Source organism: Harmonia axyridis, chromosome 3 (genome assembly GCF_914767665.1).
Source record: "Harmonia axyridis chromosome 3, icHarAxyr1.1, whole genome shotgun sequence".
Taxonomy (NCBI): domain Eukaryota; kingdom Metazoa; phylum Arthropoda; class Insecta; order Coleoptera; family Coccinellidae; genus Harmonia; species Harmonia axyridis.
The window spans coordinates 48,767,711-48,795,529 of NC_059503.1; the positions used below are offsets into that span (position 1 = coordinate 48,767,711).

A 27,819-nucleotide genomic window follows, 5' to 3' on the forward strand; every position below is an offset into this window, starting at 1 on the left:
TTCACGCAGACGGCATCGGAGGTTAGACCTCCTTCAAGCGTTAAGTCGCTTGAACAACAACAATTGTTGAGGGCATTCAGAGATCAGCGACAAACATCCAGATGAAAATTTTAATCGTATTTTTGACTCGAAGTGGAATTTTTTTCGTATCAATAAAAATTTGGAAGTACCAGTTTAACCTCCGTTGCCGATTGCGTGAAAGACTTCTTTCGAATGACGAAACAATTTTTCATTCTCTTACGATTTTGTTCGAACAAAGCGTAGATGTTTTTCGTTGTTGTGAAATAGAAAGACGATCACTTTCTTTCCAAATTTAGTATATACAGAATGGAAATGCTATCCTAACCTCTTTCTTCAATAATTGTTTTCCTGAACAATATATTTGAAGAACAACTTTGTTATGGTTTTTTTATGGCAAAATATTTCTTGCAGAATTTCTATATTGTGAATACTTTTCTATTGTCACTAGATCTCTTCAGTTCTCATTTCATATCAATGAGTTAGTGCACCAAAGAATGAAATATTCTAAGATTTTGTGTGTATGTATTGAAAATGGTCAGATACACTTGTAAGCTTCGATTTATTTCAAAAAAAGTTTCTACTCTGCTCTTTCGATATTCTTTTCCAAAGTCTATTTATATATCTAAAATATCATTCTCACAAAAATAATTTCGAACATTATGCAGAGTAATATTATTCGATGTTTATTCAGAGCAGTTATAAATATCAAAAACCATAAACTCGCCAACACACTATTTGGGCTGTCTGGAATGTATCTGGAAATGAGGCTGATTTCGAAAAAAAATTGAAATACTCCTTCTAATTTTCATACAAGAATCAAATCATGAAGTCGTTTTCCTTCCTTACTTATATCACCTGCACATAAAGTAAATAGCTGAAATATATGATTTACGAGTTAACTTAAGTTATTGCGTAGGCAATAACTCAAGTTCTATACAGGGTGATTCCAAATTAGACTTGAACCTTGGAGAATAAGTTGGTATGACTCATTTGCGGTCGTTTGAGTCATATTTATTGATAACCCTTAATCCATAGTTTCCGTGTAATTTGAGTTCTTTTGATTCTTAAAAGATTTTCTACCTTAGTTCATTTTTCGTCTTCATTTTCCACGTTGATCCCAATTCGATAATTATTTCGCTTTGAAGTTATCTGAACAGTATATGTTTGGCATGCAACTTTTGATTTGCGAGAAATATTTTCGAATCTGGCCAATTTACTTTTTTTTTTCTCAAGAGAAGTTTCCGCATTCACTTGTTTCGTGCAATCATAGGCAGAAAAATTATGAAGAATTTTTGGAAACAGATATGAAACCTCTTTTCTCGAAGTTTCGTTGATTGATAGGCGTGAAATAATTTTTCAATAGAATGAGTGTTTCGCAAACTCTAGGCTCAACGTTCGTATATTTTTGAACGAATTGCTTCCTTATCGAAGGATACATATGACGGAACCTGTTTCGTGCCCAGTGAGATGTACAGCTCCAACAACTTCGGATTTTTAAGTTTGGGACAGATTCAAATGAATGGTATATGAAAAAACCTCTTACGTTCACGTATAATTTGGAATCATAGTTTATACGTTTCATTTAAGTTATTAAGAAAATTTGTACCACTTATAAAAATTTTCATGTATCTCTGTTCCATTAAGCAGAATTCCACGTTCTCTAAAGGAAAGCATTTATTACAACGACTCCCATGGAAGAATACTATTAGTTTCAATAAGTTCTTCAAGTATGGGTGCTAGGTTCATAATTGAAAGGATCACTATTCAATTCTCATGACGTCTATTCAATGTACCGGGTTTGTATAACCTTCAAATCGTATGGTTTTTAGATGTTTATATCAGAAAAATGGAATATCCGATTTACAAGCTCTATATGAACAAATAAAAAATGATTTCTATCGACGTCGGTCCTATATACCGGGTTTGTATAAGCAGTGCGGAGTGTGAGGTTTAAGTTTATATACAATCTACAGCGTTGTCATATTTAGGGTCTGGAAAAGTAGATCGAATATATCAATTATATACAGCGTGCTGGTCTCGATACAAGCGCCCTCGCACTGGCCGAACCCTGAAGTTTTCTGTATATATTATGATGTTTCACCGATTTTTCACACCCGGCTGAAAATTTACCCCTGTCATCCCCGAACGTCCCTGATCAAGAATATATGGTTAAACGTTACCAGACCCGGCGCCGGGTCTGACAACGTCAGTTTTGGACTGAAAAGTCGGTAGAGTATATCGATTCGGGTCTGTATAAGCGGTCAAACAAATCTATATATATATATATATATATATATATATTTATATATATATATATATGTATATAAAGAATGAATATTATATTTTAATAAACGAACTTTGTATAAATGTAAAATTTTGTTTGTTTTTTTGAAGAAATTTCCTTTCCTGAAACTTGAATTAAATTTTTGCAAGAACTACGATCTCAGAAAGGAAAAGAAGGTCGTCTTCGTGAAAATTCCAATAAACCATTAACAGTATTAGCTATTTCAGGACTTTGGACTCTTTATTCCTTTTTCTTTGCTCATGAAATCCGGTGAATTTCGCTCAATGTAATAAAAAAAAACTTGACCAAACTTTATAATTTTCCCCTGTGTTCAGCGGCGCTACGTTCTCCTACTTCTGTAACCTAGATAAATGAGGATATTTTGGAAGATATTTCAAACAGATAGTTTCTAAACTGTGCTCGAAATAAAAAATTCCAATCCCACAAAATTATCTGTATTTCGTTTCTTCATTTCCAGCTTAATTTTATTGTAATCTATGGTCCACAGTTCGCATTGAAAAAGTGTCCAGCGGACAGGATAAATAGATGGCGCTAGTGTAGCTAGGGGTATATTTGTATTTTGTGGTTTCTGTAATCTGCATTCCGTGGTTTCATTTTAAGCGTGGTTATATTCATAGATAAATACAAATGTACCCCTTATATATGGTTATAATTGATTCTGATAGATGTGGCAAGCTGAAAAATAAATATTGAATTCTGTTGATAATTATAACATAGGTAATGAGAAAACCATTTTCTGTTGATATTTCGACATTTCGATCTTCAGCGGAATATAACAATTATGTTAAATTATTATATTTACTTTAATATTATTTTTGTGTCTCCCGACCAAAGTACAAATTTCCGAAATTATTTTTTGTTCCCGATAATAGGGACATTCGATCTGCCAACCCAAGAAAGCGAACATACTTTTGTTGGATAGCACATATGCCTACTCATGCGTTTCGTCCCTGGCACACACACCGGACTCATCAGTGTGACTTTGGTATAATTGTGTGTGCCGTGTCACAGACGCTTGGGAAATTTATTATTATCGGGAGCCGCCGGGACTCGAACCCGGCACCTTGTCGCATCTCGGTGAGTGAGTCTACCTCTTAACGTCTAGGCTACCGAATGCTGTGTTTATTGTTGCTATGTGGAGCTTTATGAGAAGCCGCCACACTTTCATCCTTTTTGAAGTTTTCTATGAAATTTACCTTAGAACATAGAATATACTCTAAGAAATTAGCCTTCTAGCTATTCAGTGAATAGTTTTCTATTCAGTGAGTAGTTGATATTTATGAATATTCGTTACTATTCACTGATGATGATTAGATAGTTGAGTAATTAATTATTTGTGAAATTAAGAATGAAAGTTTGAATGATCATTTTTCAGGAATAATTGAAAAAAGATATTGAAATTGGAGATCACATATGTTGAAATTGATAGATACAATTGAATTGTAATTATTCATTTCATAGTAGAAATTACGTTCTCCTACTTCTGTAACCTAGATATATGAGGATATTTTGGAAGATCGTACCTCATGCACTCGAATCATGTAATTTTTTTTTGTTTCACAAAAATCACAAATATACCAGTCATGAACTCTGAATTAACCTATATCTATAATGACCCAAAACAAAACACTCATTAATTTCCGTTTTATAACCTATTATTCCTTTTCCTGGGTCAGAACAATTTTTTTGGAGAATTCTCGTCTCTGATTACTATGAAATTTCTTTTTTCTATTATTATTATTTGAACTGGGGTCGTTCTTTTTTCTATTGGTCCTCTAATTCACTTGAAAATCTAAACTCAGTTGAATAATTACTCAAAAAAAAAGTTCTGTCCAAGGTCAGATTGGATTTCTTTAAATTTTATTATCCTGGATATTAGACATGAGAACTCAGAATATATTGAATTTCTCTCTTTTTACAGTTGAAGTTCTGTGCTTATAATTTACATCTGGTGTACACTAGTAGTTTCGATTGTCTGGGATACCAACTATTCAATGGCATAGGCCTCGATTTGGTAACATTTTGGATGTTCCACCATTTACTAATGTCCATGCCTAAAACCTCTAGAATTTGCTTCTGAATAAGGATTGGTCAATTTTTCATCGTATTGCACAGGGACGAAAGCTTGACACGCGTGTCTAAGGAAACCACTTTGGTATAAGGGACTGTTCTTATTCCCTTTTTTTTGTTTGATCAACAATTATCCAAGTGGGCCATTCCACATTGTTGATTTTCTTGGACTCGGATGTCACGCAGGTAGCTATAATCTCCCACGTGGTAAGGTCAATTGCTGCTGTAACCACAAATGCACGACTGACTTCTAATGTTGATTTCATTTGTTTGTTATTTCCTTCAATGTTTCTCATTCTAACACTTCTCATCGTATTGCACAGGGAAGAAAGTTTTACACACGTGTTTAAGGAAACCACTTTGGTATAAGGGACTGTTCTTATTCCCTTCTTTTTGTTCAATCAACAATTATCCAAGTAAGCCATTCCACGTTGTTGATTTTCTTGGACTCGAATGACACGCAGGTAGCTATAATCTGTAACGTGGTAAGGTCAATTGCTGCTGTAACAACAAATGCACGACTGACTTCTGTTGTTGATTTCATATGTTTGTTATTTCCTTCAATGTTTCTCATTCTAACACTTCTCATCGTATTGCACAGGGACGAAAGCTTGACACACGTGTCTATGGAAACCACATTGGTGTAAGGGACTGTTCTTATTTCCTTCTTTTTGTTTAATGAACAATTATCCAAGTAAGCCGTTCCACCTTGTTGATTTTCTTGGACTCGGATGACACGCGGGTAGCTATAATCTCCCACGTGGTAAGGTCAATTGCTGATGTAACCACAATTGGACGGCTGACTTCTGTTGTTGATTTCATTTGTTTGTTATTTCCTTCAATGTTTCTCATTCTAACACTTCTCATCGTATTGCACAGGGACGAAAGCTTGACACACGTGTCTATGGAAACCACATTGGTATAAGGGACTGTTCTTATTCCCTTCTTTCTGTATGATGATCAATTATCCAAGTAAGTCATTCCACATTGTTGATTTTCTTGGACTCGGATGACACGCAGGTAGCTATAATCTGTAACGTGGTAAGGTCAATTGCTGCTGTAACCACAAATGCACGACTGACTTCTGTTGTTGATTTCATTTGTTTGTTATTTCCTTCAATGTTTCTCATTCTAACACTTTTCATCGTATTGCACAGGGACGAAAGCTTGAGACACGTGTCTAAGGAAACCACTTTGGTATAAGGGACTGTTCTTATTCCCTTCTTTTTGTTTAATGAACAATTATCCAAGTAAGCCGTTCCACATTGTTGATTTTCTTGGACTCAGATGTCACGCAGGTAGCTATAATCTCCCACGTGGTAAGGTCAATTGCTGCTGTAACCACAAATGCACGACTGACTTCTGTTGTTGATTTCATTCGTTTGTTATTTTCTTCAATGTTTCTCATTCTAACACTTTTCATCGTATTACACAGGGACGAAAGCTTGACACACGTGTCTATGGAAACCACATTGGTATAAGGGACTGTTCTTACTTCATTCTTTCTGTATAATGATCAATTATCCAAGTAAGCCATTCCACATTGTTGATTTTCTTGGACTCGGATGTCACGCAGGTAGCTATAATCTCCCACGTGGTAAGGTCAATTGCTGCTGTAATCACAAATGCATGACTGACTTCTGTTGTTGATTTGATTTGTTTGTTATTTCCTTCAATGTTTCTCATTCTAACACTTTTCATCGTATTGCACAGGGACGAAAGCTTGACACGCGTGTCTAAGGAAACCACTTTGGTATGAGGGTCTGTTCTTATTCCCTTCTTCTTGTTTAATGAACAATTATCCAAGTAAGCCATTCCACATTGTTGATTTTCTTGGACTCGGATGTCACGCAGGTAGCTATAATCTCCCACGTGGTAAGGTCAATTGCTGCTGTAACCACAAATGCACGACTGACTTCTGTTGTTGATTTAATTCGTTTGTTATTTTCTTCAATGTTTCTCATTCTAACACTTTTCATCGTATTGCACAGTGACGAAAGCTTGACACACGTGTCTAAGGAAACCACTTTGGTATGAGGGACTGCTCTTCTTCCCTTTTTTCTTTTTGATGAACAATTATCCAAGTAAGCCATTCCACATTGTTTATTTTCTTGGACTAGGATGTCACGCAGCTAGCTATAATCTCCCACGTGGTAAGGTCAATTGCTGCTGTAACCACAAATGCACGACTGACTTCTGTTGTTGATTTCATTTGTTTGTTATTTCCTTCTATGTTTCTCATTCTAACACTTTTCATCGTATTGCACAGGGACGAAAGCTTGACACACGTGTCTGAGAAAACCACTTTGGTATGAGGGACTGTTCTTATTCCCTTTTTTTTGTTTAATCAACAATTATCCAAGTAAGCCATTCCACATTGTTGATTTTCTTGGACTCGGATGTCACGCAGGTAGCTATAATCTCCCACGTGGTAAGGTCAATTGCTGCTGTAACCACCAATGCACGACTGACTTCTGTTGTTATTTCATTCGTTTGTTATTTTCTTCAATGTTTCTCATTCTAACACTTTTCATCGTATTGCACAGGGACGAAAGCTTGACACACGTGTCTATGGAAACCACATTGGTATAAGGGACTGTTCTTACTTCATTATTTCTGTATAATGATCAATTATCCAAGTAAGCCATTCCACATTGTTGATTTTCTTGGACTCGGATGTCACGCAGCTAGCTATAATCTCCCACGTGGTAAGGTCAATTGCAGCTGTAACCATAAATGCACGACTGACTTCTGTTGTTGATTTCATTTGTTTGATATTTCCTTCAATGTTTCTCATTCTAACACTTTTCATCGTATTTCACACGGACGAAAGCTTGACACACGTGTCTAAGGAATCCACACTGGTATGAGGGACTGTTCTTATTCCCTTTTTTCTGTTAGATGAACAATTAACCAGATAAGCCATTTCACATTGTTGATTTCCTTGGACTCGGATGTCACGCAGGTAGCTATAATCTCCCACGTGGTAAGATCAATTGCTGCTTTAACAATAAATGGACGGCTGACTTCTGTTGTTGATTTCATTTGTTTGTTATTAAATTCAATGTTTTTCATTCTAACACTTTTCATCGTATTGCACAGGGACGAAAGCTTGACACACGTGTCTAAGGAAACCACATTGATATAATGGACTGTTCTTATTGTCTTCTTTTTGTTTGATGAACAATTATCCAAGTAAGCCATTTCAAATTGTTGTTTTTCTTGGTCTCGGATGTCACGCAGGTAGCTATAATCTCTCATTTGGTGAGGTCAATTGCTGCTGTAACCACAAATGCACGACTGACTTCTGTTGTTGATTTCATTCGTTTGTTATTTCCTTCAATCTTCCTCATTCTAACACTTCTCATCGTATTGCACAGAGACGAAAGCTTGACACACGTGTCTAAGGAAACCACATTCATATAACGGACTGTTTTTATTCTCTTCTTTTTGTTTAATGAACAATTTTCCAAGTAAGCCATTTCACATTGTTGTTTTTCTTGGTCTCGGATGTCACGCAGGTAGCTATAATCTCTCAATTGGTAAGGTCAATTGCTGCTGTAACCACAAATGCACGACTGACTTCTATTGTTGATTTCATTTGTTTGTTATTTCCTTCAATCTTCCTCATTCTAACACTTTTTATCGTATTGCACAGAGACGAAAGCTTGACACACGTGTCTAAGGAAACCACATTGATATAAGGGACTGTTCTTATTCTCTTCTTTTCGTTTAATGAACAATTATCCAAGTAAGCCATTTCACATTGTTGTTTTTCTTGGTCTCGGATGTCACGCATGTAGCTGAAATCTCTCAATTGGTAAGGTCAATTGCTGCTGTAACCAAAACTGGACGGTTGACTTCTGTTGTTGATTTCATTCGTTTGTTATTTCCTTCAATGTTTCTTACTCTAACACTTTTTGTCGTATTGCTGAGGGATGAAAGCTTGACACACGTGTCTAAGGAAACCACTTTGGTATAAAGGACTGTTCTTATTTCCTTTTTTTTGTTTAATCAACAATTATTCAAGTAGGCCATTCCACATTGTCGATTTTCTTGGACTCGGATGTCTCGCAGGTAGCTATAATCTCCCACGTGGTAAGGTCAATTGCTGCTGTAACCACAAATGCACGACTGACTTCCGTTGTTGATTTCATTTGTTTACCTCATGCACTCGAATCATGTAATTTTTTTTTGTTTCACAAAAATCACAAATATACCAGTCATGAACTCTGAATTAACCTATATCTATAATGACCCAAAACAAAACACTCATTAATTTCCGTTTTATAACCTATTATTTTTTTTCCTGGGTCAGAACATTTTTTTTGGAGAATTCTCGTCTCTGATTACTATAAAATTTCTTTCTTCTATTGGTCCTCTAATTCACTTGAAAATCAAAACTTAGTTGAATAATTACTCAAAAAAAAGTTCTGTCCAAGGTCAAATTGGATTTCTTTGAATTTTATCATCCTGGATATTAAACATGAGAATATATTGAATTTCTCTCTTACTACAGTTAAAGTTCTGTGCTTATAATTTACATCTGGTGTACGCTAATAGTTTCGATTGTCTGGGATACCAACTATTCAATGGCATAGGCCTCGATTTGGTAACATTTTGGATGTTCCACCATTTACTAATGTACATGCCTAAAACCTCTAGAATTTGCTTCTGAATAAGGATTGGTCAAGTCTATTCAATTCTTTTACATTTTTAGACCTCAGATTTAAAAGAATAGAAAAATTCGTCGTTTCGCAATTCAGAATCAAACAATGAATAATTGACCAATTAAATAGAGTAATGTCTAGAAATGACAATGCATATGAAATATGAAAGCGAGGTTTCAAATGAATGAACTCTGCAATCGATTAAAAAGACGGCATTAAATTTCGAATGTAGAATCTCATATTGTCATTATTAGAACTCTTTATTGCTAAATTCATATGTTAGAATCTTATATTCAATTTTTATATTTTTTTATTTATAAAATCCCAATTCTATTCATGTTTCTTCGGACGAATACCAGTTTCTACTATGAAATGAATAATAACAATTCAATTGTATCTATCAATTTCAACATATGTGATCTCCAATTTCAATATCTTTTTTCAATTATTCCTGAAAAGTGATCATTCAAACATTCATTCGTAACTTCACAAATAATTAATTACTCAACTATCTAATCATCATCAGTGAATAGTAACGAATATTCATAAATATCAACTACTCACTGAATAGAAAACTATTCACTGAATAGCTAGAAGGCTAATTTCTTAAAGTATATTCTATGTTCTGAGGTAAATTTCATAGAAAACTTCAAAAAGGATGAAAGTGTGGCGGCTTCTCATAAAGCTCCACATAGCAACAATAAACACAGCATTCGGTAGCCTAGACGTTAAGAGGTAGACTCACTCACCGAGATGCGACAAGGTGCCGGGTTCGAGTCCCGGCGGCTCCCGATAATAATAATTTCCCCAAGCGTCTGTGACACGGCACACACAATTATACCAAAGTCACACTCATGAGTCCGGTGTGTGTGCCAGGGACGAAACGCATGAGTAGGCATATGTGCTATCCAACAAAAGTATGTTCGCTTTCTTGGGTTGGCAGATCGAATGTCCCTATTATCGGGAACAAAAAATAATTTCGGAAATTTGTACTTTGGTCGGGAGACACAAAAATAATATTAAAGTAAATATAATAATTTAACATAATTGTTATATTCCACTAAAGATCGAAATGTCGAAATATCAACAGACAATGGTTTTCTCATTACCTATGTTATAATTATCAACAGAATTTAATATTTATTTTTCAGCTTGCCACATCTATCAGAATCAATTATAACCATATATAAGGGGTACATTTGTATTTATCTATGAATATAACCACGCTTAAATTGAAACCACGGAATGCAGATTACAGAAACCACAAAATACAAATATACCCCTAGCTACACTAGCGCCATCTATTTATCCTGTCCGCTGGACACTTTTTCAATGCGAACTGTGGACCATAGATTACAATAAAATTAAGCTGGAAATGAAGAAACGAAATACAGATAATTTTGTGGGATTGGAATTTTTTATTTCGAGCACAGTTTAGAAACTATCTGTTTGAAAATTATTATTATTATTATATATATTATTATTGAAATTTAATATGAGGCGCACGCGCACTTCTATATTCTACCTAATAGACTAAGGGCCAGTTGCACCATTCGCCTAAACATTAATTAAAAATTTAAACGTTGATTACTCTATGATTTCTCAAGAGAAATCAGAAATTAATCAATGTTTAAATTTTAATCAATGTTTAGGCAAATGGTGCAACTGGCCCCTAATATTAGGTATATGGCTCGACCTGTACATAGTTAAGAAGAAGAAAAATATTCTATGTTCGTCAACCATGCCGGGTTGACAAATTGTAAGTAACCTCAGTTTAGCGAACATTCTTTCAAGAGTAACTTTATAAACAGTTGTTGAAGTGATATTTCTAGTGAAAAGTTTTATGTTTGAATAGAAAAATGTTTGAATATGGAGGTTATTTTTTTAATACTAGCTTAGGGATATTTTCATTTATTCGAATATTTTCAAAAATCAGTTATATTTTATGTAGTTAGTTTTTTTTTATTGGTTTATGAATTTTCAACTTTCTTTACAAAAAATTTATTACAATTCAAGAAATTTCGACTTTTTAGTTTCTTTTCATGTTTTCTGGAAGTCATAGACTACTCCATTCAATGAGAAATTGCAGTTTTCCTTAGTTGAAGTTTTTCCTCGAAAACTCTTCAAGTATAGAGTTTGCTTGAGACCCCTCTCTTTTTATATCTACGTAAATTTTACTGAATGAATAAAAAAATAAAGATTTTTCCGAAAAACTTTTCATTAGATATCTATAGGAATCTCTTCAACTTATGAACTGTTCAGCTTATACTCAAGTATCGCCATATTGCTGAAATTATCATCAACCAAGCTATCTGATAATGCACTAATATACTGGGTGTGCCGTTTGAGATAAGAAGGTAGTAATCTGAAATTGATTAAATTTTCAGCACAAAATTATTATTAGTTTTCCATAAACAATAAGCCATCGCGGTGAATCACTCTGTACATCATTATCATTCAGCCTTTTGCTTCCACTGAGGGATATAAATTTCGCCTTACTGGTTTATGACTGTTTTGCAATTATCTCTGGCCAAGCGTTTTTATAGACTATTTCAAGGGACTTTGGATATACTATATACAGAAATATTATAATTTCCAAAATGATTTCCACTATTATATTGTTATTTTTTTTCAGAATCTACATTTCTTGGAGTTAACTCAGTTAGAAGAAGAAGAGGTATTATTAATAATATATTATTTACCAATTCTAGTGAATACAAATTACCCTGTAGAGTTGAACAAAAAATTTCTGCAAGTAAGTATAGAGATCTTAAAAGAATTATTCATGGTCAATATGAATATGTTATATAATAATGAATCAACTAATATCAACTTTTTCAGAAAATGAGTGTAGAAAATCTGTAATCAATCACAATGGATTATCAATTACAAAACCTTTTATCCAGAATGAGATGACAGGAAAACATTCGAAACCTTCAACTCCCCCTAGTTCAGCTGTAAAAACAGTTGAAATCAATGCAAAAGAAAATACAGAGATAATCAAAAATGATACAATTTCCAATAGGACAATTGAAAAAATCGAAAGTAGCATCTCGAATAAAAATGAATCTAAAATTGAGGAGCCCACAGTAAATGTATGGAAAAAATCATGGGCTAGTCTATTTGATAAAGATGTTAAAACAATATCGAATGAGAAAATAGACAATAAATTCAATGATTCACATGTAACATCTCTAAAACATACAAAAGTAGTCAAAAAAATAGATTCAGCCACTCATATGTTAGGAGGTGAGTTCAAAACCATATCTTTTTTTATATATTTATCTTACTTTCAACTAACAATTTGCTTACATCTACAGTAGATAATTATTTTACTTAGTTGAACACATTTTACTCGATGAAAAGTGGAATGCTTTGGTTTTCACCTACAGATATCAGTGAAAATTCAAGTTTCTATCATGGTTAGTAATATTTTTAAATTTTCAGAATTTCTCAAAAACTATTAAATTGCTGGGACGCAAACCAGTTTTAAATCCAGGTGTTTACGAAACAAAAGTAACTTTTGTTATATAAACTCAATATTACAAGCCTTACTTGCTTGCCCACCACTTTGTAATCTCCTCAAACGGCTATCAGAGAACTTCACTCACAATAATGCACTGAAATCAATAACAATGAGTGGAAATATGTAAGTATAAATTAATATAATTTGCAACTTTGATTGAATAACAATTTTATATATGTATTTTCATTATTCAACAAATCCAGGTGTAAATTTATAAATAACTTCGATAATCTGCCCAATGTAAGACGCAAGTCACGTTCAAAAAAGAAGAACAAGAAGCAAACTTTCCTCAATATAGACAATGGCAATTCGTTTGAGGCCTCATCGTTTTATACGATGCTAAACGGAACACGTAGCGATTCTTTCCTTGTTGAAGGCCGACAAGAAGACGCCGAAGAATTCTTGGGCCTTCTGTTGAATGGACTCAATGATGAAATGATGGGAATAATGAAATTGATTAGCCATGACGAAAATATTCAAGCAGCTAAAAAAGAAGTGAAAATAGATGTGGATGATTGGAAAGTTATTGGTCCTAGGAACGAAGGGAATGTAACAAGAGAAATACAAATGGACAAGACACCGATTAGTGATATATTCGGAGGACTTCTCTGTTCAAGAATCCATAAAACCGGAGACGAAACTTCAGAAAATATTTAACCATTCCTAACATTGCCATTAAATATTAAGAAAGCAAATAACATAGCTCAAGCATTAGAAGGCCTTACAACCAAAAACAATTTAGAGGGTCTGACATCATCGAAAACGAAAGAAACGGTTGAAGCATGGCAGCAAGTGATGATAGAGAAGTTGCCTGTAGTTTTAGTATTACATTTGAAATGCTTCCAATACAGAATGAATGGCTGCACTGAAATAATGAAGACTATAGAATTTCCCATCAATCTGCAGATTGATTCTAAAATATTATCTGGAAGGACGAATACTTCAGCGGAGAGACAATATAAATTAATATCTGTAGTATACCATGTAGGAAAGGAGGCCAGCTATGGGCATTATATAGCAGATACTTTCCATTCGGGGTATAATACATGGTTGAGGTTTGATGACTCTAAAATAAACAGAGTTACGGAAGAAGATGTTCTTAAACGTCAAGGAGATAGAGTTCCTCATTTATTATTTTATCGGAGGAGTGATACGGTGTGAAGTGTAAAGATTCATTGATACAGTTGTTAATTTGTACAGATTAGATTTAAGGATGCTGAACATTGTAATATTTTTCTGTAGTTTCATGAGTGATGCCATGAATTGTATTTCGGGAGAATATGATAAATTGACTATACAATGTTATATATATATATATATATATATATATATATATATATATATATATATATATATATATATATATATATATATATATATATATATATATATATGTATATAAAAAATAAATATTATATTTTAATAAACGAACTTTGTATGAATGTAAAATTTTGTTTGTTTTTTTGAAGAAATTTCTTTTCCTAAAACTTAAATTAAATTTTTATAAGAACTACGATCTCAGAAAGGAAAAGAAGGTCGTCTTCGTGAAAATTCCAATAAACCATTAACAGTATTAGCTATTTCAGGACTTTGGACTCTTTATTCCTTTTTCTTTGCTCTTGAAATCAGGTGAATTTCGCTCAATGTAATGAAAAAAAACTTGACCAAACTTTATAATTTTCCCCTGTGTTCAGCTGCGCTACGTTCTCCTACTTCTGTAACCTAGATAAATGAGGATATTTTGGAAGATCGTACCTCATGCACTCGAATCATGTAATTTTTTTTTGTTTCACAAAAATCATAAATATACCAGTCATGAACTCTGAATTAACCTATATCTTTAATGACCCGAAACAAAACACTCATTAATTTCCGTTTTATAACCTATTATTCCTTTTCCTGGGTCAGAACAATTTTTTTGGAGAATTCTCGTCTCTGATTACTATAAAATTTCTTTCTTCTATTGGTCCTCTAATTCACTTGAAAATCAAAACTTAGTTGAATAATTACTCAAAAAAAAGATCTGTCCAAGGTCAGATTGGATTTCTTTAAATTTTATCATCCTGGATATTAGACATGAGAACTCAGAATATATTGAATTTCTCTCTTACTACAGTTAAAGGTCTGTGCTTATAATTTACATCTGGTGTACGCTAATAGTTTCGATTGTCTGGGATACCAACTATTCAATGGCATAGGCCTTTATTTGGTAACATTTTGGATGTTCCACCATTTACTAATGTACATGCCTAAAACCTCTAGAATTTGCTTCTGAATAAGGATTGGTCAAGTCTATTCAATTCTTTTAGATTTTTAGACCTCAGATTTAAAAGAATAGAAAAATTCGTCGTTTCGCAATTCAGAATCAAACAATAATTGACCAATGAAATAGAGTAATGTCTAGAAATGACAATGCATATGAAATATGAAAGCAAGGTTTCAAATGAATAAACTCTGCAATCAATTAAAAAGACGGCATTAAATTTCGAATGTAGAATCTTATATTGTTATTATTAGAACTCTTTATTGCTTAATTCATATGTTAGAATCTTATATTCAATTTTTACATTTTTTTATTTAAAAAATCCCAGTTCTATTCATGTTTCTTTGGACGAATATCAGTTTCTACTATGAAATGAATAATTACAATTCAATTGTATCTATCAATTTCAACATATGTGATCTCCAATTTCAATATCTTTTTTCAATTATTCCTGAAAAGTGATCATTCAAACTTTCATTCGTAACTTCACAAATAATTAATTACTCAACTATCTAATCATCATCAGTGAATAGTAACGAATATTCATAAATATCAACTACTCACTGAATAGAAAACTATTCACTGAATAGCTAGAAGGCTAATTTCTTAGAGTATATTCTATGTTCTGAGGTAAATTTCATAGAAAACTTCAAAAAGGATGAAAGTGTGGCGGCTTCTCATAAAGCTCCACATAGCAACAATAAACACAGCATTCGGTAGCCTAGACGTTAAGAGGTAGAATAACTCACCGAGATGCGACAAGGTGCCGGGTTCGAGTCCCGGCGGCTCCCGATAATAATATATTCCCCAAGCGTCTGTGACACGGCACACACAATTATACCAAAGTCACACTGATGAGTCCGGTGTGTGTGCCAGGGACGAAACGCATAAGTAGGCATATGTGCTATCCAACAAAAGTATGTTCGCTTTCTTGGGTTGGCAGATCGAATGTCCCTATTATCGGGAACAAAAAATAATTTCGGAAATTTGTACATTGGTCGGGAGACACAAAAATAATATTAAAGTAAATATAATAATTTAACATAATTGTTATATTCCGCTGAAGATCGAAATGTCGAAATATCAACAGAAAATGGTTTTCTCATTACCTATGTTATAATTATCAACAGAATTCAATATTTATTTTTCAGCTTGCCACATCTATCAGAATCAATTATAACCATATATAAGGGGTACATTTGTATTTATCTATGAATATAACCACGCTTAAAATGAAACCACGGAATGCAGATTACAGAAACCACAAAATACAAATATACCCTCTAGCTACACTAGCGCCTTCTATTTATCCTGTCCGCTGGACACTTTTTCAATGCGAACTGTGGACCATAGATTACAATAAAATTAAGCTGGAAATGAAGAAACCAAATACAGATAATTTTGTGGGATTGGAATTTTTTATTTCGAGCACAGTTTAGAAATTATCTGTTTGAAAATTATTATTATTATTATATATATTATTATTGAAATTTAATATGAGGCGCACGCGCACTTCTATATTCTACCTAATAGACTAAGGGCCAGTTGCACCATTTGCCTAAACATTAATTAAAAATTTAAACGTTGATTACTCTATGATTTCTCAAGAGAAATCAGAAATTAATCAATTTTTAAATTTTAATCAATGTTTAGGCAAATGGTGCAACTGGCCCCTAATATGAGGTATATGGCTCGACCTGTACATAGTTAAGACGAGGAAAAATATTCTATGTTCGTCAACCATGCCGGGTTGACAAATTGTAAGTTACCTCAGTTTAGCGAATATTCTTCCAAGAGTTACTTTATAAACAGTTGTTGAAGTGATATTTCTAGTGGAAAGTTTCATGTTTAAATAAAAAATTGTTTGAATATGGGGGTAATTTTTTTAATACTAGCTTAGGGTTGTTTTAATTTATTCGAATATTTTCAAATATCAGTTATATTTCATGTAGTTAGTTTTTTTTTATTGGTTTATGGATTTTCCACCATCATAACGAAAAATTTATTACAATTCATGAAATTTCGACTTTTGAATTTCTTTTCATGTTTTTTGGAAGTCATAGACTACTCCATTCAATGAGAAATTGCAGTTTTCCTTAGTAGAAGTTTTTCCTCGAAAACTCCTTAAGTATAGAATTTGCTTGAGACCCCTCTCTTTTTATATCTACGTAAAATTGACTGAATGAACAAAAAAATATGCGGCGCACGCGCACTTCTATATTTCACCCAATAGACAAAGAGCCAGTTGCACCATTTGCCTAAACATTAATTAAAAATTTAAACGTTGATTACTCTATGATTTCTCAAGAGAAATCAGAAATTAATCAATGTTTAAATTTTAATCAATGTTTAGGCAAATGGTGCAACTTGCCCCTAATATTAGGTATATGGCTCGACCTGTACATAGTTAAGAAGAAGAAAAATATTCTATGCTCGTCAACCATGCCAGGTTGACAAATTGTAAGTAACCTCAGTTCAGCGAACATTCTTCCAAGAGTTACTTCTTAAACAGTTGTTGAAGTGATATTTCTAGTGGAAAGTTTCATGTTCAAATAGTTAATTGATTGAATATGGAGGTAATTTTTTTAATACTAGCTTAGGGTTGTTTTAATTTATTCGAATATTTTCAAATATCAGTTATATTTCATGTAGTTAGTTTTTTTTTATTGGTTTATGGATTTTCCACCATCATAACGAAAAATTTATTACAATTCATGAAATTTCGACTTTTGAATTTTTTTTCATGTTTTTTGGAAGTCATAGACTACTCCATTCAATGAGAAATTGCAGTTTTCCTTAGTAGAAGTTTTTCCTCGAAAACTCCTTAAGTATAGAATTTGCTTGAGACCCCTCTCTTTTTATATCTACGTAAAATTGACTGAATGAACAAAAAAATATGCGGCGCACGCGCACTTCTATATTTCACCCAATAGACAAAGAGCCAGTTGCACCATTTGCCTAAACATTAATTAAAAATTTAAACGTTGATTACTCTATGATTTCTCAAGAGAAATCAGAAATTAATCAATGTTTAAATTTTAATCAATGTTTAGGCAAATGGTGCAACTTGCCCCTAATATTAGGTATAAGGCTCGACCTGTACATAGTTAAGAAAAAGAAAAATATTCTATGCTCGTCAACCATGCCAGGTTGACAAATTGTAAGTAACCTCAGTTCAGCGAACATTCTTCCAAGAGTTACTTCTTAAACAGTTGTTGAAGTGATATTTCTAGTGGAAAGTTTCATGTTCAAATAGTTAATTGATTGAATATGGAGGTAATTTTTTAATACTAGCTTAGGGTTATTTTCATTTATTCGAATATTTTCGAATATCAGTTATATTTCATGTAGATATTTTTTTTCATTGGTTTATGAATTTTCAACTTTCTTAACGAAAAATTTATAACAATTCAAGAAATTCCGACTTTTTAGTTTCTTTTCATGTTTTCTGGAAGTCATAGAATACTCCATTCAATGAGAAATTGCAGTTTTCTTTAGTTGAAGTTTTTCCTCGAAAACTCTTCAAGTATAGAGTTTGCTTGAGACCCCTCTCTTTTTATATCTACGTAAAATTGACTGAATGAATAAAAAAATATAGATTTTTCCAAAACACTTTTCATTAGATATCTATAGGAATCTCTTCAACTTATGAACTGTTCAGCTTATACTCAAGTATTGCCATATTGCTGAAATTATCATCAACCAAGCTATCTGATAATGCAATAATATACTGGGTGTGCCGTTTGAAATGAGTAGGTAGTAATCTGAAATTGTTAAAATTTTCAGCAGAAAATTATTATTAGTTTTCCATAAACAATAAGCCATCGCGGTGAATCACCCTGTACATCATTATCATTCAGCCTTCTGCTTCCACTGAGGGATATAAATTTCGCCTTACTGGTTTATGACTGTTTTGCAATTATCTCTGGCCAAGCGTTTTTATAGACTATTTCAAGGGACTTTGGATATACTATATACAGAAATATTATAATTTCCAAAATGATTTCAACTATTATATTGTTATTTTTTTTTCAGAATCTACATTTCTTGGAGTTAACTCAGTTAGAAGAAGAAGAGGTCCGTATTATAAATAATATATTATTTACCAATTCTAGTGAATACAAATTACCCTGTAGAGTTAAACAAAAAATTTCTGCAAGTAAGTATAGAGATCTTAAAAGAATTATTCATGGTCAATATGAATATGTAATATAATAATGAATCAACTAATATCAACTTTTTCAGAAAATGAGTGTAGAAAATCTGTACACAATTACAATGGATTATCAATTACAAAACCTATTATCCAGAATGAGATGACAGGAAAACATTCGAAACCTTCAACTCCCCCTAGTTCAGCTGTAAAAACAGTCGAAATTAATGCAAGAGATAATACAGAGATAATCAAAAATGATACAATTTCCAATAGGACAATTGAAAAAATTGAAAGTAGCATCTCGAATAAAAATGAATCTAAAATTGAGGAGCCCACAGTAAATGTATGGAGAAAATCATGGGCTAGTCTATTTGATAAAGATGTTAAAACAATATCGAATGAGAAAATAGACAATAAAATTAATGATTCACATGTAACATCTTTAAAACATACAAAAGTAGTCAAAAAAATAGATTCAGCCACTCATATGTTAGGAGGTGACATCAAAACCATATCTTTTTTTATATATTTATCTTACTTTCAACTAACAATTTGCTTACATCTACAGTAGATAATTATTTTACTTTGTTGAACCCATTTTACTTGATGAAAAGTGGAATGCTTTGGTTTTCACCTACAAATATCAAATATCTATCATGGTTAGTAAAATTTTTTAATTTTCAGAATTTCTCAAGAACTATAAAATTGATGGGACCCAAACCAGTTTCAAATCCAGGGGTTTACGAAACAAAAGTAACTTTCGTTATATAAACTCAATATTACAAGCCTTACTTGCTTGCCCACCACTTTGTAATCTCCTCAAACGGCTATCAGAGAACTTCACTCAAAATAATGCACTGAAATCAATAACAATGAGTGAAAATATGTAAGTATAAATTAATATAATTTGCAACTTTGATTGAATAACAATTTTATATATGTATTTTCATTATTCAACTATTCCAGGTGTAAATTTATGAATAACTTCGATAATCTGCCCAATGTAAGACGCAAGTCACGTTCAAAAAAGAAAAACAAGAAGCAAACTTTCGTCAATATAGACAATGACAATTCGTTTGAGGCCTCATCGTTTTATACGATGCTAAACGGAACACGTAGCGATTCTTTCCTTGTTGAAGGCCGACAAGAAGACGCCGAAGAATTCTTGGGCCTTCTGTTGAATGGACTCAATGATGAAATGATGGGAATAATGAAATTGATTCGCCATGACGAAAATATTCAAGCAGCTAAAAAAGAAGTGAAAATAGATGTGGATGATTGGAAAGTTATTGGTCCTAGGAACGAAGGGAATGTAACAAGAGAAATACAAATGGACAAGACACCGATTAGTGATATATTCGGAGGACTTCTCTGTTCAAGAATCCATAAAACCGGAGACGAAACTTCAGAAAATATTGAACCATTCCTTACATTGCCATTAAATATTAAGAAAGCAAATAACATAGCTGAAGCATTAGAAGGCCTTACAACCAAGAACAAACTAAAGGGTCTGACATCATCGAAAACGAAAGAAACGGTTGAAGCATGGCAGCAAGTGATGATAGAGAAGTTGCCTGTAGTTTTAGTATTACATTTGAAATGCTTCGAATACAGAATGAATGGCTGCACTAAAATAATGAAGACTATAGAATTTCCCATCAATCTGCAGATTGATTCTAAAATATTATCTGGAAGGACGAATACTTCAGCGGAGAGACAATATAAATTAATATGTGTAGTATACCATGTAGGAAAGGAGGCCAGCTATGGGCATAATATAGGAGATACTTTCCATTCGGGGTATAATACATAGTTGAGGTTTGATGACTCCAAAATAAACAGAGTTACGGAAGAAGATGTTTTTAAACGTCAAGGAGATAGAGTTCCTTATTTATTATTTTATCGAAGAAGTGATACGGTGTGAAGTGTAAAGATTCATTGATATAGTTGTTGATTTGTACAGATTAGATTTAAGGATGCTGAACATTGTAATATCTTTCTGTTGTTTCATGAGTAATGCCATGTCTTGTATTTCGGGAGAATATGATAAATTGACTTCACAATGTTATATATATATGTATATGTATATGTATATAAAAAATAAATATTATATTTTAATAAACGAACTTTGTATAAATGTAAAATTTTGTTTGTTTTTTTTGAAGAAATTTCTTTTCCTAAAACTTAAATTAAATTTTTGCAAGAACTACTATCTCAGAAGGAAAAAAAGATCGTCTTCGTTAAAATTCCAATCAACCATAAACAGTATTAGCTATTTCAGGACTTTGGACTCTTTATTCCTTTTTCTTTGCTCTTGAAATCAGGTGAATTTCGCTCAATATAATAAAAAAAAACTTGACCAAACTTTATAATTTTCCCCTGTGTTCAGCGGCGCTACGTTCTCCTACTTCTGTAACCTAAATAAATGAGGATATTTTGGAAGATCGTACCTCATGCACTCGAATCATGCAATTTTTTTTTGTTTCACAAAAATCACAAATATACCAGTCATGAACTCTGAATTAACCTATATCTATAATGACCCAAAACAAAACACTCATTAATTTCCGTTTTATAACCTATTATTCCTCTTCCTGGGTCAGAACAATTTTTTTGGAGAATTCTCGTCTCTGATTATTATGAAATTTTTTTTTCTATTGGTCCTCTAATTCACTTGAAAATCAAAACTCAGTTGAATAATTACTCAGAAAAAAGTTCTGTCCAAGGTCAGATTGGATTTCTTTAAATTTTATTATCCTGGATATTAGACATGAGAACTCAGAATATATTGAATTTCTCTCTTACTACAGTTGAAGGTCTGTGCTTATAATTCACATCTGGTGTACGCTAGTAATTTCGATTGTCTGGGATACCAACTATTCAATGGCATAGGTCTCGATTTGGTAACATTTTGGATGTTCCACCATTTACTAATGTACATGCCTAAAACCTCTAGAATTTGCTTCTGAATAAGGATTGGTTGAGTCCATTCAATTCTTTTACATTTTTAGACCTCAGATTTAAAAGAATAGAAAAATTCGTCTTTTCGCAATTCAGAATCAAACAATAATTGACCAATGAAATAGAGTAATGTCTAGAAATGACAATGCATATGAAATATGAAAGCAAGGTTTCAAATGAATAAACTCTGCAATCGATTAAAAAGACGGCATTAAATTTCGAATGTAGAATCTTATATTGTTATTATTAGAACTCTTTATTGCTAAATTCATATGTTAGAATCTTATATTCAATTTTTATATTTTTTTATTTATAAAATCCCAATTCTATTCATGTTTCTTTGGACGAATACCAGTTTCTACTATGAAATGAATAATTACAATTCAATTGTATCTATCAATTTCAACATATGTGATCTCCAATTTCAATATCTTCCTTCAATTATTCCTGAAAAGTGATCATTCAAACTTTCATTCTTAACTTCACAAATGATTAATTACTCAACTATCTAATCATCATCTTCTTCAAGTGCCATATCCGCGGCGGATGTCGGCAACCATCATAGCTATCTTGACTTTGGAGACAGCGGCTCTAAAGAGATGTTTTGAGCTGCATCCAAACCACTCTCTCAGATTTCTCAGCCATGAGATTCGTCTTCTTCCTACGCCTCTTTTGCCTTCTATTTTCCCCTGCATTATTAATCGTAAGATATTGTACTTCTCGCCTCGCATTATGTGTCCCAAATATTGTAACTTTCTCTCCTTGATGGTACGTTCAACTTCTTTTTCTCTACCGATTCTTCTTAGCACCTCGATGTTGGTGATACGATCCCTCCACGAAACTCTCAGAATTCTTCGGTAGGTCCACATCTCGAAAGAGTTAAGACGCCTCATTGCATCTGCATTTAGCGTCCATGCTTTCACCCCATAATAGAGCACACTGTGTACATAGCATTTTGCCAATCGCAGTTTGAGATGCAATGTCAGATCCTTGCTGCACAGGACTTTTTTCATTCTTATAAAGTTGGAACGAGCTTTTTCTATTCTAGTTTTTATTTCTGCGGTATAGTCATTGTTTTCTGTTATAAGTGTTCCTAAGTAAGTGTATCTTTTTACTCTTTCGACCTGCTGACCTCCAACCAGCAGTATTTCGTTTGTGTCATTGTTCTTGCTGATTTTCATGAACTTGGTTTTTTTGACATTAAGAGAAAGTCCGTACTTCCCGCTACATCTTAATATCTTGTCCATAACTCTCTCTAAATCCTTCAGACAGTCAGCTATTATTACGGTATCGTCAGCATATCTGATGTTGTTGATCAAGACTCCATTCACCTTTATACCAGCTGTCTCACCTTCCAAGGCTTCTAGTATAATTTGCTCCAAGTACGCATTAAACAACAAGGGCGACAGTATGCAACCTTGCCTGACTCCTCTCTTTATTTCCACTTCCTCAGATCTTTCCTGCCCATTTTTTACTGTGGCCCGTTGGTTGTAATACAGATTTGAAATTAATCTTACATCTTGTTTGTCCAGGTTTTTGTTCTTGAGAAGGTCTATAAGTTGGTCGTGTTTTACCTTATCAAAAGCTTTATTATAGTCTATAAAGCAGATATAGAGGTCGCGATTAACATCCAGGCATCTCTGAGTAAACACATTGAGAGAAAACAATGCCTCTCTTGTGCCAACCCCATTTCGGAAGCCAAATTGACTCTCACTTATATCCAGTTCTAGTTTGGAACGTATTCTGGTATGTATAATTTTAAGGAGAATTTTTAATGTATGTGACATTAAGCTTATGGTTCGGTAGTCGCTGCATTCTCTGGCATTAACTTTTTTCGGTAGACATATGAATGTTGATGTTAACATTTCCTTTGGTATAATTCCTGTATTGTAAATTGTGTTGTATAAACTCACCAAAATATCTATGTTTTTGTCGTTAATTAATTTAAGTAACTCACTTGGTATCTCGTCTGGGCCTGCAGATTTCTTATTTTTCATGGATTCCAGTGCATGTTCAACCTCGCACTTAGTTATTTCAGGTCCCACATCTCCATCTTGATGTTCTGAAGGGGTATTTTCCATTCTCTGGTCACAAAATAATTCCTCTATGTATTCCTTCCATCGCTCTAGTTTTTGTTCAGTTTCCATTATGATATTTCCTTCTTTGTCGAGGAGTATATTTGAAGTATTTCTCTTATTCATTCCCGCGAGCTCTTTGACCTTCTTGTTTAGATTAAAGTTGTCATACTTGTTTTGTAAATCTTCTATCTCCTTTCATTTATCAGAGAAGTATGTTTCTTTTGCTTCTCTTATTTTTCGCCTTATTTGGATTTGTAGCTGCTTGTATCGAATGTTGTTATTTGACTTGCATCTTCTTCTTTCATCCATTAATTCCAAGATTCCGTCTGTCATCCAATCTTCTTTCTTATGTTTGCTTGTTATAAGTTCTTTTTTACTTGGTTCTATAAGTGCTGTTTTAAGGAACTGCCATTGTTGTTCTGCGCTTTCCTCATTTTGCTGAGATTTGGTGGTGGCTTTTTCTAAGTTTGCGTTGATCTGTTGTTTAAGTTTTTCCCTGATTTCTTCTGATTTTAGTTTCTCTATGTCTAGTTTATCAACTTTATGCTTGTTTTGCATCTTTTTTAGCTGTAACTGAAACCTAGCAATAAGAGGATTATGATCAGATGATACGTCCGCACCAGGGTAAGCTTTTACCGTTTTTATTGCGTTTCGATATCTGTGTTTTATTAGGATGTAATCGATCTGATTTCTGACGATGTTGTTGTCTTTGTCAGCTGGTGATTTCCATGTATACAGACGTCTCTTGGGAAGTTTGAAAAACGTGTTCGTTACCACAAGATTATTTTCTTGACAGAATTCAACAAGACGATCGCCCCTCTCGTTGCGTACACCAAGTCCGTACTGCCCTACTGTAGAGTCACATCTTCCTTCGCCGATTTTAGCATTAAAATCACCCATAACTACTGTTATATCTCTAGATGCAGTTAGCCGTAATGTCTTTTGAAGGTCACTATAAAAGTTTTCTAACTCTTCTTCGTTTTTGTCAGCTGTAGGAGCATAAATTTGTATTAGGTTTAGTTTTCCGTGAGTTGTCATCAGTTGTAGCAACATTACTCTTTCGGACATTGGTATGAAGCCTGTTACTGATTTTACTACGTTTCTGTCAAGAATTACGGCCACTCCATAGCGGTGTTGAGTGTCATCATTGCCAGAGTAGTAAACTCGTCCATTTTCTGTACCAAGTTCACCCGAACCAATCCATCTTGTGTCACTTATTCCAACAACATCAATCTTTAGTCGCACCATCTCCTGCTCTATGTTTCTTAACTTTCCAGGCTCGTACATACTTCTTACGTTCCATGTCGCAATTTTAAGAGTTGATTTGTATATTTTCAACAAACAGGGATTTCGCTGGTTGACGACCTGGGAAGCCCTGCTGTTCATGTCATCTCTTCCCCTGCCGAATCTTGGCATCCGAAAACCATGATTAGTGAACTGTTGACTGTCATTTCTCTGAGCCATGACGATTTCTAGGGAGTCTTAATGAGGTAGTTTCCCCTTGCTTTCCTCATCGCTGTGTAAGCACCGCTTCAGTTGTTTCAACCACGCCGCTTAGTGTCTGATTCTCAACCAATAGTAATCAACGGTACTCAACAGTACTTTGCTTGAGGTCAGTGCTGAACAACCAGCTGCCGTTGTTCAGTGCTAGTTTTGGTCCACCCCGGGTATTTAATTTTCCCGGTACCACCCATATCTGGGAGGCGTTCCCCTATCCGCCACCTGGGGAGGCGCCCGATGGAGGACTAGCAACCCCCCACGGGGGGTCATCATCAGTGAATAGTAACGAATATTCATAAATATCAACTACTCACTGAATAGAAAACTATTCACTGAATAGCTAGAAGGCTAATTTCTTAGAGTATATTCTATGTTCTAAGGTAAATTTCATAAAAAACTTCAAAAAGGATGAGAGTGTGGCGGCTTCTCATAAAGCTCCACATAGCAACAATAAACACAGCATTCGGTAGCCTAGACGTTAAGAGGTAGGCTCACTCACCGAGATGCGACAAGGTGCCGGGTTCGAGTCCCGGCGGCTCCCGATAATAATAAATTCCCCAAGCGTCTGTGACACGGAACACACAATTATACCAAAGTCACCCTGATGAGTCCGGTGTGTGTGCCAGGGACGAAACGCATAAGTAGGCATATGTGCTATCCAACAAAAGTATGTTCGCTTTCTTCGATTGGCAGATCGAATGTCCCTATTATCGGGAACAAAAAATAATTTCGGAAATTTGTACTTTGGTCGGGAGACACAAAAATAATATTAAAGTAAATATAATAATTTAACATAATTGTTATGTTCCGCTCAAGATCGAAATGTCGAAATATCAACAGAAAATGGTTTTCTCATTACCTATGTTATAATTATCAACAGAATTTAATTTTTATTTTTCAGCTTGCCACATCTATCAGAATCAATTATAACCATATATAAGGGGTACATTTGTATTTATCTATGAATATAACCACGCTTAACATGAAACCACGGAATGCAGATTACAGAAACCACAAAATACAAATATACCCCTAGCTACACTAGCGCCATCTATTTATCCTGTCCGCTGGACATTTTTTCAATGCGAACTGTGGACCATAGATTACAATAAAATTAAGCTGGAAATGAAGAAACGAAATACAGATAATTTTGTGGGATTGGAATTTTTTATTTCGAGCACAGTTTGGAAACTATCTGTTTGAAAATTATTATTATGATTATATATATTATTATTGAAATTTAATATGAGGCGCACGCGCACTTCAATATTCTACCTAATAGACTAAGGGCCAGTTGCACCATTTGCCTAAACATTAATTAAAAATTTAAACGTTGATTACTCTATGATTTCTCGAAAGAAATCAGAAATTAATCAATGTTTAAATTTTAATCAATGTTTAGGCAAATGGTGCAACTTGCCCCTAATATTAGGTATATGGCTCGACCTGTACATAGTTAAGAAGAAGAAAAATATTCTATGTTCGTCAACCATGCCGGGTTGACAAATTGTAAGTAACCTCAGTTTAGCGAACATTCTTCAAAGAGTTACTTTATAAACAGTTGTTGAAGTGATATTTCTAGTGGAAAGTTTCATGTTTAAATAGTTAATTGTTTGAATATGGAGGTGATTTTTTTAATACTAGCTTAGGGATATTTTCATTTATTCGAATATTTTCAAAAATCAGTTATATTTTATGTAGTTAGTTTTTTTTTATTGGTTTATGAATTTTCAACCTTCTTAACGAAAAATTTATTACAATTCAAGAAATTTCGACTTTTTAGTTTCATTTCATGTTTTCTGGAAGTCATAGACTACTCCATTCAATGAGAAATTGCAGTTTTCCTTAGTTGAAGTTTTTCCTCGAAAACTCTTCAAGTATAGAGTTTGCTTGAGACCCCTCTCTTTTTATATCTACGTAAAATTGACTGAATGAATAAAAAAATATAGATTTTTCCAAAAAACTTTTCATTAGATATCTATAGGAATCTCTTCAACTTATGAACTGTTCAGCTTATACTCAAGTATTGCCATATTGCTGAAATTATCATCAACCAAGCTATCTGATAATGCACTAATATACTGGGTGTGCCGTTTGAGATAAGAAGGTAGTAATCTGAAATTGATTAAATTTTCAGCACAAAATTATTATTAGTTTTCCATAAACAATAAGCCATCGCGGTGAATCACCCTGTACATCATTATCATTCAGCCTTCTGCTTCCACTGAGGGATATAAATTTCGCCTTACTGGTTTATGACTGTTTTGCA

At 33.5% G+C, this 27,819-nt stretch overlaps 1 protein-coding gene across 1 annotated transcript; it reads right to left on the reverse strand.

Moving 5' to 3' along the window:
- Positions 1–24,245: 24,245 nt before the first annotated feature.
- LOC123675372 (craniofacial development protein 2-like) lies at positions 24,246–25,514 on the reverse strand. Its single transcript, XM_045610726.1, has one exon. It carries the CDS (start codon positions 25,512–25,514, stop codon positions 24,246–24,248), a length of 1,269 nt encoding a protein of 422 aa, XP_045466682.1.
- Positions 25,515–27,819: the final 2,305 nt, after the last annotated feature.